Consider the following 14,264-nt stretch of genomic DNA (forward strand, 5'->3'; position numbering starts at 1 on the left):
GGGGCATGTGGCCCATCTGTTAAAGGGGCTCCCTGCCGCTCTGTCCATCTCATTGGGGTGCAGTGGGGATGCTCCTAGGGCCTGTCTGAAAAAGCAGTTTGGGAGCTAGCAGGTGACGCACAGTGCTGCTGGGCATCAGGCCACTTGCTCTGGACCAGCCTGGAAACCAGGAACTTCATGTCTTTTCCCAGGCACCTCCCTGCACCCATCCTCACTGCATCCTCAGCAGGGCGCAGAGGGAAGGGGCCTGGTCCCAGGAGTGTCCCGGCCTCACTGCATTTCCCGAGCTGGGCAGAAGGGACACCGGTCTGCTGGCTTTGCAGGCTGCTCACCCTACAGGCTCCCCTGATGCTGAGGCCTCCCCTAAGCTGGTGTGGACACAGGAGGGATTGGTCATGGGTAAAGCTGGGAAACTGGAGGAGTCCGGGGTGAGGGCAAGAGGGCTGGGCCTGCAGATTCCAGTTCCAACCAGGATCCCAGGTCAGAGGGACGGGGTGGATCTTGGGGTATGGATGGTCCCAGACACCAGGCCCCACCCAGGAGGGTGGCAGGAAGAGGACTGTTTTTCTGCTTCAGCTGCCCAAGGGACACGTGTGTGCCCAGCTCAGGAGGAAAGGTCTGGAAACAGCATCTGCATGGGGCCTGGGGTCCTCCAAGGAGCACGCTGTGAAGGAGCCCTTGACAGGCAGCTCTGAGCCTGGCTTGGTGCCTAGGACTGAGCCTCTGCAGTCTTCCCTGACACATCGGAACCCAGTGTCAGCCTCCTGCAGACTGGGAGGAAGGGCCCTGCCCCATTCCGGATTGGCCACTCCTGTGGGTATCCTTCTCAGTTCCAGCCTCCTCCATAGGACCACGCATGGCTGTCCTGCCCAAGGCTCAGATGACAAGGACTTCTTAAAGGTGTCTGAAGGCTGGGGACAGGGTGCAGGCAGGCGTTGTCTGAGCAGAACGACAAGAGCTGGGCTGGCAAGAAATTCACCACTTCCATTCAAGAGATGGGGATGGCCACACTGGGTGGTGCCCAGGGATAGGGGTTAACCCCTCTAGGCCACCCCCGAAGGAAGAAAAGCAGACCTGGGAGGAAGGGCAGGCACCTGCTGGTCCCCGTCAGTGCAGACTTGGGATCCCTGAGTGGGGCTGCCTGATAGGAGAATTTCCCCTCCCCCTGCCGCCCCTCCATGATCGGGCAGGGCCAGTCGGCAGCCTCCAGCCTGGGCAGCACTCCCTGCCTCTGTCCACCCTCCTCATCCCAGGAGCCTATCATTCCTACCAGTCCTCTGCTTTCTGCACCCCAGGAGCCTGCCTCCACACTGGAGGAGAGGCCGAGATGTCCTGTGGGTCGGCCCCACCTCCATGTAAGTGTGGGTCACTATCCCCTTTCTAGAGAGGCTGAGGCCAAGGGCCAGGCTGAGACAAGGCAGAAGCTTTTCCTACTTCAGACTTGCAGGGGACATAAGTCCCAGCATCACCCTGGAATGTGGGTCACCAGGCCATGAGACTGAATTAGGGGTGCCCCAGAACCGAGCAGGAAGTCCTGGGCAAGGCTTTGGGGGAGGGCTGCTGGGCCAGGGAAGTATTTCCGGTTGGTGGAAAAGATAGAAGAGTCCAAGAGGGCTAGACACAGGCGGCTGAGCCAGGGCAACCCGTAGACAAGAAGGTCCTCTCCAGGGTCCCGGTTGTGCTAAGCGCCCTAGCCTCCTTGCAGAGGGCTGTCTCCAGCTCCGCCTGCCCTGGGGACTCGTGAAGAGGCCAAGGCAACCATACAGTGATTTATTGACCAGACTTTGCAGCAAGAACACAGCGAAGGTGGGTCCATACAATCCAGCCTGGCAGAGGGTCTGGCCCCCTTAGAGCAGAGTCTGGGGACCCCAGCATATTTCCCCCACAGCCCCCCGAAGTCCAGCCTCATCCCTGCTCCAGGCCCCTCCTGAAGTGAGGGGCAGCAGGGAGTCCGGGTCCTGGAGGGGCTGGAAGGCAGGTGGTGCCCAGAGCGGGGCTGGCACCGGGTGCATGCCTGCCCCGGTAGCCAGCAGGAGGTGATTCGTGCGGGGACAGTGGGGGCGTGCAGGCGGGCAGCCAGGCTCACCACACGGAACACTTGTGGGCAGGGTTCATGGGCGTGTCCTTGGGACAGTGGAAAGCCCGGCCGAACTCCTCAAACTGGGACACACTGCCCAGAACCCTGGGGTGGGGAGAAACCCACACAGTGAGGGGCCCTACAACCACCCCAACCCCAGCAAACGGGTGAGTTTTATTCCTTCCCGTGCCCCCGATCCCACCCCAAACACAAGGAGCTGACGAGGCCAGGCAGGCAGCTGGGCATACCTGTAGTGCTCAGGGGCATGCTTGTCGGTCAGCACCTGAAGGTAGATGGACTGAGACCGCCGCTTGATGCACCAGTTCTGGGTCCAGGAATGGGTGGAGGGGAGGAGGGGGAGATGAAGCCAGGCGTCCACCCCCTAGCCCCCCACCCAGGATGCAAGGCCATAGGCCCCCTCAGCACCACAGGGCCATCACCTCTGAGGGGACAGGTGATGAGAGACAGGCTGGCCATGCAAGGCCTGGGCAAGGCAGAGCTGGGACTGACCCTGGATGCTGTGTCCCCACCCAAAGGCTCCCAGTCCAATCCCCCACCCGGTCCACCTGGGCAAAGGCAATGAAGAAGAGCTGGTCATGTGTGTACTTGAGCCGGGGCAGAGGGTGCTCTGGGCCGTGCTCCCGCACCCACTTCTGATAGGCCTGGGGACAGAGAGAGCATGGACCTGCTATGTCCACCCACCCTGGGCACTGCTTCCTCTCTGTCCTCCATCCAGGTAGCCCTCCCTGCTCTCCTTGTGAAGGAAGGCCTGTGAATCCTTGCTCTTCCAGTGGACTGTGTCCCCAGCACATGCCCTGCCCCACCCCAGGCCAGAGCTCAGCAGGGTGGGCAGGGAGAGGCAGCTCTGTCCCTTATGGGGAGTCCTCATCAGCCCCCGCCCCTCCCGCAGCTGGGGTGGAGCGCAGGCAGGCGGCTCACGTGGTAGGCCAGCTTGAGGCCACCCATATCTGCGATGTTCTCCCCAAGCGTGTGTTTCCCGTTCACCTGCCGGGAAGGGAAGAGGACAGGGGGCTGCTTGGGGCCCAGCTGGCCTCCCTCAGGCATTGATACCCTGGGCCCCAGTCCCTAATTCCCACCACCCCTCTCCTTCCCTTGCCCAGAGAGTTTGAGGTGGGGCTCCAACCCTACTCCTTCCCCCTAAACCCCTTGTCCTCCGTAAGTCTACGGACACTCATTATGTGTCCACGTGAGTGTGCGGGAACCAAGTGTGTGTGCAGGGACCTGGGCACAGGTTTTGTTTGGACATGTGCACGTGCACAAGGGTATGCGTGATGCTCCCAGCCCGTGCCCCACCAGGCCTGAGGGGCACAAGGGGCAGGTGGGGGTCTCACCCGCTGGTTGTAGACAGTGAAGTTGTCATAGAGACGGACGATGCACTCGGCCTTTCGCAGGAAGCGGGTGTAGGAGGCCTCGGTCCACCAGTGCAGCAGGTTCCCTGAGCGGTCATACTGGCCCCCTGTGGGCAGTGCAGCAGGATGAGACCCACCCTCACCCTGAGCGCCCTCCCCTTCCCACCCACCAGCCCCAGTTAGCCCATCCCCTACCCTGCCTCTCCACTGCCTGTCCTGCCCCCTCCCAGCCATCCCCTCGGGCCCCAGCAGGCCTCACCCCAGTCATCGTAGCCATGGGTCAGCTCATGTCCAATGATGGTACCGATGCCCCCGTAGTTGAGAGACCTGGGCCCACAGCAGCAGCATCAGGCCCTAGCCCTCAGCACCCTCTGAGAGCCCCATGCTGCTGCCCAGGCCCCGGATGTCCCCTGGCCAGGCCAGGAGGTGGCCCAGGGAGGCCACAGAGGCATCCGTGTGGTCCAGGGGTACTTGTGCCTCAGCTTCCTCATGGGCTGTGTGAATGCCAGTGGAACCTATCCAGCCGCTTTTAGGAAATCCCATCTAACAGAGCTGGCTGGGCGGTGAAATGGGGCTGGAGGAGACAGGAGGGAAACGGAGGCACCCACGTGGGGGTTTGGCCTCCGACCTCATCCTTAGTGTTGCACCACCTTTGAAACATCAAAATGAGCCTCAAACAAGTAAGGAAGACCCCAGGAAATTACAAATAACAAACCTACACATTTTTCTAAATAACCAAGGATGCAGTGGGGAGCCAGGGTCCACAGCTGTCCTGACTCCTGAACCCAGCTGGGTCTGGGGCGATTGGAGCCACAGTACGCCGACACACACCTGGTAGACAAGGTCTGCATGCCAGCCCCGCCCTCAGCCACAAACGGGGCAAGCTATGTACTCACTGTGGGAAGTCAGGGTCATACAGGGTGGGCTGCAGGATGCCCGCGGGGAACACTACAAGAAGGGGGTGCTCAGTGGGAGACACACCCACTTTTAGACCCTGCCCCGCCCAGTGTAGGGACACATCCCCTTACCCATTTGGTTCTTGTTGGGTAGATAGTAGGCATTGAGCGCCTGTGGCGGGAGTAGCCACCTGTGGAGGGAGGCTGGGGTGAATGGGGGGCACACACTCCCTCCCCCACTACCCTCACATCACAGCTTCCTCATCAGCCATCTCCTGACAGTCTGGGGGTCACCCTGCCGGCCTCCCCACCATGCCCTGTGCTGGCCTGTGTGCCCCCCCATATCTGCATGGCTGTGAGATGATTTGCCCCACCAGCTCCTGCCCTTTCCCCACAACCTTCTCTGACCCCCAGCTCTGGACCAGGTACCCACGTGGACTTGTCCACCTCCTGCCGAATCTTCTTAACTGACAGCTGGATGCTGAACCGGATGCTGTTCAAGATGTTCTTGAAGTAGGTCTTCTCGTGGACCTCAAACTGCAGGAGGCATGGGCGGCACTCAGCCGCAGACAAGGGCAGGGCTACCTGCAGACTGGGCGACACCCTGGCCACGCAGGCCACCTGCCCTCCTGAGTGCCGTTAGTACAGGGGCTGTGGACGGGCAGGGCAGGCAGGGTCAGGGCCCACCTCATATTCCTTGTCCACAGCATCAGGTTTCAGCAGGAAGTCTGGGTAGCCGACCATCACCATCATGTACTGGAGCTGCAGGCCGAGGGCAGGTGAGGGTGGCACGGGGCTTCAGGAGACAGCCTCCACCCCATCCTACTCACCAAGGAAGGGAACACTAGGCCAGCCTGGGAGCGGGCTTCACAGTTGGGGAGGCAGGCCTAGTCAACTCTATGAAGCCCTTTTTGCCCCTTTTGTTCTCTTTCACTGGCACACAGTAGGTGTTCAATGTATATAGGACCAACCAATGGCACAGGGTCCCCTCACCTTGGCCCGAGCGGCAGCCCTGGTCTCAGCATCCATCCAGTCCAGCTCCTCCAGCCGCTGGCCCAGGATGTACTTGATGTCTTCCACCAGCTGCTGCACCTGCAGGGTCAGAGGTCAGGGAGCAAGGGTCAACCCAGCAGCCTTTCACTCTGGTCCATCACTCCTGGCAGGAGGGGTACCCCTGTCTTTAAGCACCACTTTCTAAACCCAAACCTCAGTTCTGAACACCAAGAGGATACTTTGGAGGTGGGGATCCAGGCCCTGCACCCCCGAGGGCTCACAAGACAGAAGAGGAAACTGCCCCCGCAATGACCACGGACATTCCTAAGGCCACGCCTCCCGAGCGTGCCTGAGAACGTGGGCTGGGGCCTGGCAGGGAGGTCCACCTGCAGTTGATAGTCCACATGAGCTTCCTGGAGGAGGAGGCCTGTGGAGGAGTAGCCTGGAGCCTCAGAATCAGCTGAGTACTTAGCAGGGTCTGGTCCCCCTGCCTGCAGGGGGAAATGTGGGGCTCCCCATGTTAGGACCATGGCCTCGGGAGGGCTTCACCCTCAGTTCAGCACCATCCTCCCTACCCAAACAAAGGCAGCCCACCTTGGCTTTGCTGGCAGCTGAGAAGTGCTCGTGTACAAAGAGGGCACCAAGCGCCATGCCAAAGTGGCGGTTGGCCTGGCCCAGGCAGACCCGGGCCAGCTCCTGTGGCTTGTCACTGCCCTCCATCTCCCGTGCCAGCTCATGCAGCGCCTCACGGAATGGCGGGGACAGATGCTCACTCAGAACCACCACCACACGCCACACCAGGTAGTTGTGCAGGACCCTGGGGGCCAGGTGAAGCCAGTGGGTGTCCAGACGGACATGCATGTGGGCCACCAAGGGCACCGCCCCCACCTGTGCCCCCCAACCTGCGGCTGGACCCAGGACCCAGACAACCCCACAAAGAAGGGACAGGGGGTCATCCCAGATATGCAGAGCAGAAAATGTAAAGCCCACCCAGCAGATAGGTCCAGCGTGCAGGGGAAGGATCTAGTGGCCGCTGGGCAGAAAATGCCAGATCTGCAGCCATACCGGCGGGGTGTGGAGCGGATGAGCTGGGACACCTGCTGCATGTAGTCTGTCGCCAGCAGCACCACCTCCTCTTCCTCTGAGAAGTCCTCCTGGAAGATCTGGTCTAGCAGCCACTTCCACCGCAACTGTGAGGCCAAGGACAAGGACAGTGAGGCTGGGGGTGGCAGGGGCCACAGAAGACAGGGAGAGGGGCAGAGAGAGGCAGCAAGGGGACATAAGAGTCCATGGCCAAGGAAGGGTTCGCCCATCTCTGGGGAGAGATGACCCTGTAGTCCCAGCAGCAGCATTGCCCCCAACCCTGCCTGCCCACGAGGACTGGGCCACACTCACATGGGGGGTGATCTTCTGCAGCTGCCCCAGCGTCACCTTGTTGTACATGGAGCTGACATCTCGCCGTAGGTCATCATACTCTGACACAGTGATCTGTTGGGAGAGATCACAGCTGACCCAGCCCTCCTCCATGATGCCTTCTCTCAAGTCCAGGGCAGCCGCCAGCCCCGGTCTGCTCACGTTGGCCAGTCGCTGCTCCACCTGCAGGATCTCCTGGGCCTTCTGTTCCACAGCATCCGCACCCAGGAGGCTGAGCACTCGCTCCATGAACACCCTGTATGCTGCCAGGATCTGCACCAGGGGAGGGGGCTCATCCAGGGACAGAGACAGGCCTAGCCTGGATCCACCCCTCCTGGGGCCCCAGGCCTTCCCTGCCTCCCCATCCCATGCCCCAGCACCTTCTCACTCTCCTCATCCTGAGCTAGGTACAGGGTCCTCTCTGGCAGGGTGAGCCCATCCTGGTCAATCTGGGGAGGGAGACAGGGTCCAGAGGTCAGAGGTCCACACCTCAGGTTCCCTAAACAAAGGGAATTCCCACTCCAATGCCCAGAGAGCAACCAGACACCCATGAGTACAGCCCCAGAAGCACACAGACCCCAGCCCCTCTTTCCACCAGGACGAGATGGCCAAAGCCCCATCCCTGACTGTCCCAGCCTGCGGGCGCCCAATCTTACCCCTGTACGTCTGCACTTTCCTTATCTGTCAGGGGCATTCGTAGTTCCCCCACTGACAGTTGGGACCCCTAGTTTTGGGGCCCGCTCCAGCCCTTGCGGAGATGTCAACCCAGCCCGCCGGCGCGCCCCTCCTTCCTGGCCCTCACAGCCTGCCAGAGGGCTGGGAAATTGCGGCTCCCGCGGCTCCTCTAAACACCGCAATTACCCCCAGGGAAATTACTTGCGCCCTCCTCCCGCGCTCTGCGGCGGTGTGCTCCCCTCCCCTCCCCCTCTCCTGCTCGCGTCTCCCCTCCTCTCCTCTCACGCACCCGCCTCCCGCTCACAGGGACCCCTGGGCAAAGCCACTGCGCCCCGGATCCGCGGTCGCCGGCAGGGCGCTCGGGTGGTGGGGAGGGCACTCACGCGGATGACGTAGCGCGAGGAGTTCCTGTCGTCCAGGCTGACCGTGAGCGAGAAGAGCGCGGCGGCGCTGTACACGCCCTGCGCCTTGTACAGCAGCCGGTTGAGGTCCCATCGCGCAGCGACCCCCGGACGCTCCTCTGCGCCACCCAAGTCCCAGCCCCCGCAGTCCTCGATTACCTCCAGCATGGGCCGCGGGCCCAGTCGCTCGATCTCGCGCATGTCTAGGCAGGAGCGGAAGAAGGCGCGAACCTTGCGCTGGGCCGCGCCGCCCGGCCCACCCCCGGGCCGCGCCAGCAGGCGCCGCAGGCGCTCCTCGTTCTGCTCGCCGATGGCCGCGATGGTGCCATAGGTGAGCTTGTCGTCGGGGATGGCATGGCGCCGCAGCCAGCCACCGCAGGCGAATGAGTAGAAGTCCTGGCATGGGTCGATGCTGGCGTCCAGGTTGGCGGCTAGGAAGCGAGCGGCACGCGCGAAGGCCTTGCGCTCAGGGCAGCCCTCGGGACAGGCGCCGCCGCCGGCCGCGACCGGGCCCAGGTACTTGAGAGCCAGCATAGCCGCCAGGATGGCGCAGAGGCCGGCGGCGAACACCAGCCCCGACAGCAGGCACACCTCGCGCCGGTTCCAGCGCGGCAGTCCGGACCGGGCCCCGGTGGCGCTGCGCGCAGCACCCAACGGGAAGCCCGGGGGCAGGGAGGCCCCGCGCGCGCCCCCCGCACCGCAGCGGCTCACGTACTTGACCTCTTGGAACTCATCGTAGTGCGCTGTCAGCGAATACGGGGGCTCCATGGCGCCGAGGCCGCCGCGGTGCAGCCCTGGGCCACCTGGGCTACGGGATGCGCGTGGCCGCCGGCCTCCTCGTGGGCCTCCGCATGGCCCCGGGACCGCAGCTGCGGGAAGGGCAGAAGCTGGCTCTGGAGGCGCCGCAGCCGGATGGGGCTCAGGGGCACCGCGAGGAGGCACACAGGTCTGGGTGCAGAGGCCCCAGCCTTGGGCCTCATTCACTGCGGAAACCAGGGATTAGGAGGGCTCGGCGGGGCCACCACCCCCGCGTGCACAGTGTAGTCTTCTCCCCTGTCCCTCCCTGCACACGCTTGAGAGCCGCAGGGTTGGGAGGGCTCTTATTGGAAGCAAGAGGCGCCAGGCAAGGGGCCTGGCACGTAGTGGGCCTTCATTGAAAGGTCGTCCCTCTTCCCTTCGCCTTTCTTTCCCACGACCTGCCCCAGCCAAAGCCAGGTGGGGTGGGGGAAGGAGCGGAGGCTGGAGTGAGGAGGTGCAGTCAGGGGCGCGTCTATGCGGCACTTTCAGCTCTCCGCTCTGGACCCAGACGCTCGGCAAAGCGGCCAAAGAACCAAACTTTGTCCTCGTGGAAGTCCGCGGGGTTGACCACGCCAATCCCGCTCGCTGGCTCCTTCTGCTCAGTGGCCCGACGGCCCACTCGCCCCTTCCCTAGAGGCGCGAGCCAATGCCCCAGGGTGGCGAACACACAACCCACCCCTGGACGGCCCTGATGGAGAAGCCGAGACGGGTGCCCTCCCCCCACTCCCACCATCTCTGTCCCCGCCCCGAGCCACTCCCGGCTTCAACAGGTTCTCCCCAGAACCCAAACTTGGGCGAAGTTTCACCCCCGGCGGGGAGCGAGCTGGCCGGCGAGCCCCGAGCCCTGGCGCTGTGCTGCGCAGTCCGCGGAGCCCGAGAGCCGAGCCCGGGAGCCGCAGCCGCAGCCGGAGCCGCAGCCGAGAGGACGCAGACAAAGCCGGGAGGCTCCGCGCAGTGGCGGCGGCGGCGACGGAGGTGGCCGCGATGGTGGCCTCAGCGACAGGGACTCGGGGGCCACTTACCCGGCAGGTGCGCGCCCGAGCCGGCTGTGACCGAGCCGGTCGGGCCCGAGCAGGGGCCTGAGCCGGAGCGGAGCGGAGCTGAGCCGGCGTCCGGTGTCTCCCAGCGCCCGCCGCCTCCTCTGCCGCCGCGCCGAGCTCGCCGCGCCGCCCGCCTGCCGGCCCGAGGGAGGGGGCGCGCCGGCGGCTCCACCCTCCTCCGCCCGCCCCGCGCGCCCCTCCTTTCTCCTGCGTCTCTCGGGCCACCTGGCAGCGGGGCCGCAGCGCGGACGTGGGTCGGCGGCCGCGGAGACGGGCTCCCGGGGGTCGTGCGCGGGCTGCGGTCTGGAACTCCGGGTCCAGCAGCGTTCCAAGAAGAGTGAGGGCAGCGAGTACTGCCGTGAGGGGTTCCCTCCGATCCAGTGTCCCCACTCCCAGCCGCCCACTAGCACCTGGTGAAGGGAGCTCAGTGGGGACCCCTGCAAGAAGAGGGCTTGCAGCCCTCTTCCCCATCCTCCCCAGCCGTGGCTGGCCCTGGCGCCACGGCTCAGGAAGTCCCTGGCCCAGGTAGGAAGAAAAGGAGCTGGAGCTGGAGATGACGGGCCAAGTACTCCTCTGAAGGGCTGGGGGCGGTGTCAGTAGTGCCTGTGTCTGCCGGCACAGTCCCTGGTGCAGAGCGCACCTTCACTACCGGCTTCTTTGTCCTCCTTGGAACCCCTGCCCTGGATCGGCTCTCCACCAGGGCTTCTGGTTGGCCTCGCTCCCTTCACCTAGACCCTGGTGAAGGAAGCTCAGTGGGGACTCCTGCAAGAAGAGGGCTTGCAGCCCCCTTCCCCATCCTCCCCAGCCGTGGCTGGCCCTGGCACCATGGCTCAGGAAGTCCCTGGCCCAGGTAGGAAGAAAAGGCCAAGAGAAGAATGAGCGAAGTCTCCCTGCTGGAGCCGGGGAGGGCTGAAGCCTGCCTCCTCTGGCCAGCAGCCTCCGGCCTCAGACAAGCCCTGAGCCTCAAGACCCTGGTATGTGGACTGATGGGAGGGCAGGCTGGGTGCTGCGACTCTGAATTTACCCACCCCCTGCCTTCTTCCAGGTGAACTGGCTTTTTCAATGTGGGATCTCCCCACTGTCTGGAGGCAGAGCCCTCTTCTACCTGCCTCCCTGCCTTGGTCAGACAGCCTGGCCCTCATGGGACACAGAGAACTTGGGGCTGCTTGGAAGACTGATACTGTTTCTGGAATCTCTGCTTTCTCTACCCTACCGATCTCTGGTGTCTCTAGCAGGGGACCCCACAAAGCACCAGCCCTCCCAGGTCTGCTGACTCCAGCCTGTAGGATTGGCCTAAACAATGTGTGAGAGCCATGGAGAGCCATCTGATAAAAATCACGACCAGGTAGGGACTCTGATAACCTACCCATCATCCTGTTCCCCTCCTTGAGGGCTGTGCATCTGCCCAGCTCCTGAGCCCTGGCCCTGAGTGCCGGCCTCTGTCCCTGTCTTGCCTCTCCCCTGCCTGTTCATCTCTCCATCTCTAAGCCCCCACTCTGGATACCCTGCCTCCGTCTCTGGCCACCCCAGGGTCATCCTCTTCCCCATGCATCCTTCTTGGGTCCTATTAATTCTAAGGAGGAAACATGGAATTACTTATAATGTGGTGATTCCATGAAGGGGGGAGGGGAGGGCAGGGAGGTGGCAAAGTGGCTCTTTGTGCTTTTAATCTGCATTTTTCCCTCAATGTTCCTGTCTCCAGGAGGATAATTTTCCAGCCTTTTCAGGCCCTGATTGGTATCATTTCTCCAGCAATGACAGCTTTTATTTTCCCCGAAATGAATGCCGTGAAATTTCCAAGAAATATAAAAATGGATATTGTCTCAGAGAGCCGACTCTTCCGACAGAAAGGCACAGAGGCAAACATGCTTCCCTAGGGACTCTTCTGCTCCAGTCACAGTGGTGGGGTGGGGGCAGCCCCAGGCCCTCAGTCTCTCCTCCTTCCTTTTTCCCTCCGTTGTCCCTTCCTCCTCCCTCCCAGGTCAGCTCTGGGACGCCCTTCCAGCCACCCTCTCCCAGACTCAGCTGCTATTGATCTGTTCATGGGCCTCCTGACTCCCTGCCAGGCGACCTGTCTGGCTCCACCTCACCTTTTGTGTTCTCATCTCATCCCCCAGCCCCCGGCTGAGAGCAGCAACCAGGACCTACAGGAGTTGACTTGGAATTGGGCCCTCTGACCCCTCAGTCCTGGCCACCCCGCACAGACTGCCAATAAAGAGAGGTCGGGGGCCCACCTCCTTGACTCCCCGGCGCCTTCTCTGTAAGGGAATCTGGTGCTCTAGGGGAGTAGGGCACCAGTGATCTGACCTGTAGCTTGCTCACTCTCTTGGGAGATCTCTTCCTATCCCTATATTACCAAGGTGACCCCATGACTCATGAGCAAGAGAATGACAGGCCACAGCAGTGCCCAGCTAAACCCAGCCAAGCCATGAGTGAGGCAGCTGGGTGCCCAGCTTCAGGGAGCAGTGGAATGCCACCAGAGCTGCCTTGAAGAGAAAAGGCCTGAGGGGATGCAAGGGGCAGAGATGAGGGGTTCAGAACCTGACTGTCTGTCTCCTCCCTGGTAGGGGTAGATCTCAGCCACGCTGCCGAACAGGGCATCACTTGGTTTAGGTTCTGGGCATGGAGCTCTCCCTGGGGACAGCGTGCTCTCACCAACAGCTTGCATCTGTTGCACATTCACCAAGTGGGCTGGTAAGTGCCTTGATCTGAGGTAGGGCTGCCCACCTAAACGCCAGGCCTGGCCCTGCCTGGAGCCCACTTGTGGTCAGACCCGCTTCTCTCCTGCGGCCTGCATGTGGGTAGGGATGAACCCCTTTCCCTGCCTCAGTGTGCTGCAGCGGGGTGTCAGCTCCAGAACGTGCCCTGCCAGCTTCTACCCTGTGCAACCAGGCCCCACTCCTCCCCTGCAGACCTGTGGTATCTTCTGAGCCCTAAAAACACTCCCCCAACCAGTTTCCTGTTCTCCACCCGGCCTCTCGGGGCTCATTCCATCTATTATTCACAACACAAAATGGATTTTTAATTTGAGAAATGAAATGACTCTCCCAAGTGGCTGGGGTGGGAGGGAGGGGGTAAAGGAAGGCCGGAGCCGCCGCGGCTGCCACAGTGCTGACTCAGGTTCGTCTTGGAAATCTCAGGGCCCACAGCCTAACTGAGAGACCCCCAAAAGCCCAGTACCCCACCACTCTGCCCTGGGCCTCCACTTCCCCCAACTGCTGTGACCAGGTGGGGTGACTGGCTGCCCGTTGGTTCTACCTAAGCCTCCAGTGAGGCCTGCCTATGGCAGGGCGGTGCGGGGGACAGCTGAACTCTGTTCTCCACTGGCTTTCCTGTGCCTCAAAGGCAGCCCTTGGGCTCCCTGGCCTGGCCTATCACCTCCCCACACTCCCCGGCCCTCCTGGCCTGGCTTCCTCCCTGCTGTCCAGACCTCTGGCTGAGCTCCTTTGCTAGGTCCTGACCCCACACTAGGCCCACTCCAGCCTGGACTGCTGCCCTGGCCTCCACGCTGGAACCCCTCCTCACTCCTCACGGTGGAGCTCAGGCACCTAGTGTGGCAGGGCCTCTTCCTGGCTCTTCTCTGTCTTTGTCCCTCTCTGCCTCCCTGCCCCCATACCTCCCCCTATACCTCCCTTTTTCACTCTGTTTCCATTTCCCAGAACATGGCTGGCTCTCTCATCCCTCAGGCCTTAGCACTTGTTGTTCCAGCTGCCTGGAACACCCTTCCTCCATCCGCTCTTACAGTGGCCAATTGCCAACCATCCTTCAGGGCCACCTGGGAGTGGCCTCTCCCATCTGGTCAGGTGCTGCCTCCACAGGCCCCTACTCTACTGAATGCAAAGTCTCTCCTATGGCAGCCCCTGTTCTTCACCTCCAGGTAGCCCGAGGTGCCTTCTGGAGCCCAGGACAGGGGACGCATGTGATAAACTCAGGTGATGACTGTGATCAGCTCATGGAGATACCCTGCATGAAGTATCTCTCAGCACCAGGCCATACACCAGGCACAGCACCCAGGCAAACCTGCCCAGACTCTTGGATCCTGAACACCTTTCCTTTGCTCGGAACCCACCAGATGACAAGAGGGGGACATTCTTCCACCCTCCTGCACGCCTCACCTCCACTCTGAACCCCGTGGTGGGCTTTGTCCCCGCCAGGCACAGACTCCTTTCGGGGTCACCTCCCAACCTCTAGAGCAATGTTGTTTTTATATAAGAAACATGCAAATATTCTCTCGTTTTAAAATATTGAAGCCACACAAGTCTGTAGAGGACAAACATGAAAGCCCTCCTTCACGCAGCCCCAGCCCTCCCAAGGTAAGGCCAGGTAGGCTCTGCGACCAGTGCAGGGTGAACATCGAGGCCTACCTGGGTATCTCTTTGTTTTACTGTGTTTTTGTTGTTTTAGAGATGAGGTCTTGTTGTATTGCCCAGTGAGAGTGCGATGGTACAATCATACCTCACTGCGGCCTGGATCTCCTAGGCTCAAGTGATCCTCCCACCTTGGCCTCCAAAGTAACTGGGACTACAGGTGTTCCCACCATGCCCAGCTAAATTTTTTTATTGTGTAGAGACTGGAGTCTCTCTATGTTGCCCAGACTGGTC

General features: G+C 61.9%; 1 protein-coding gene across 3 annotated transcripts; it reads right to left on the bottom strand.

The window, feature by feature from the left end:
- Nucleotides 1-1,756: 1,756 nt before the first annotated feature.
- On the bottom strand, nt 1,757-9,808 carry ECEL1 (endothelin converting enzyme like 1). Of its 3 annotated transcripts, none has more exons than XM_007966655.3 (18): nt 9,646-9,807; nt 7,985-8,694; nt 7,130-7,198; nt 6,912-7,022; nt 6,732-6,824; nt 6,402-6,526; nt 5,931-6,153; nt 5,337-5,435; nt 5,031-5,105; nt 4,777-4,880; nt 4,476-4,534; nt 4,344-4,395; nt 3,707-3,774; nt 3,430-3,554; nt 3,017-3,082; nt 2,644-2,739; nt 2,326-2,402; nt 1,757-2,182 (listed from the first exon to the last, which is right to left on the bottom strand). In XM_007966655.3, the coding sequence occupies exons 2-18, from the start codon at nt 8,591-8,593 to the stop codon at nt 2,083-2,085; spliced, it is 2,151 nt and encodes a 716-aa protein (XP_007964846.3). In that variant the 5' UTR covers nt 8,594-8,694; nt 9,646-9,807; the 3' UTR covers nt 1,757-2,082. The 3 variants fall into 3 exon arrangements, with proteins under 3 accessions (XP_007964846.3, XP_007964844.3, XP_007964845.3); XM_007966653.3 differs by having other exon boundaries at nt 7,808-8,694; nt 9,646-9,806; XM_007966654.3 differs by lacking the exon at nt 3,017-3,082 and having other exon boundaries at nt 7,808-8,694; nt 9,646-9,808.
- Between the last annotated feature and the right edge of the window lie 4,456 nt (nt 9,809-14,264).

Source organism: Chlorocebus sabaeus, chromosome 10, assembly GCF_047675955.1.
Source record: "Chlorocebus sabaeus isolate Y175 chromosome 10, mChlSab1.0.hap1, whole genome shotgun sequence".
Lineage (NCBI taxonomy): Eukaryota > Metazoa > Chordata > Mammalia > Primates > Cercopithecidae > Chlorocebus > Chlorocebus sabaeus.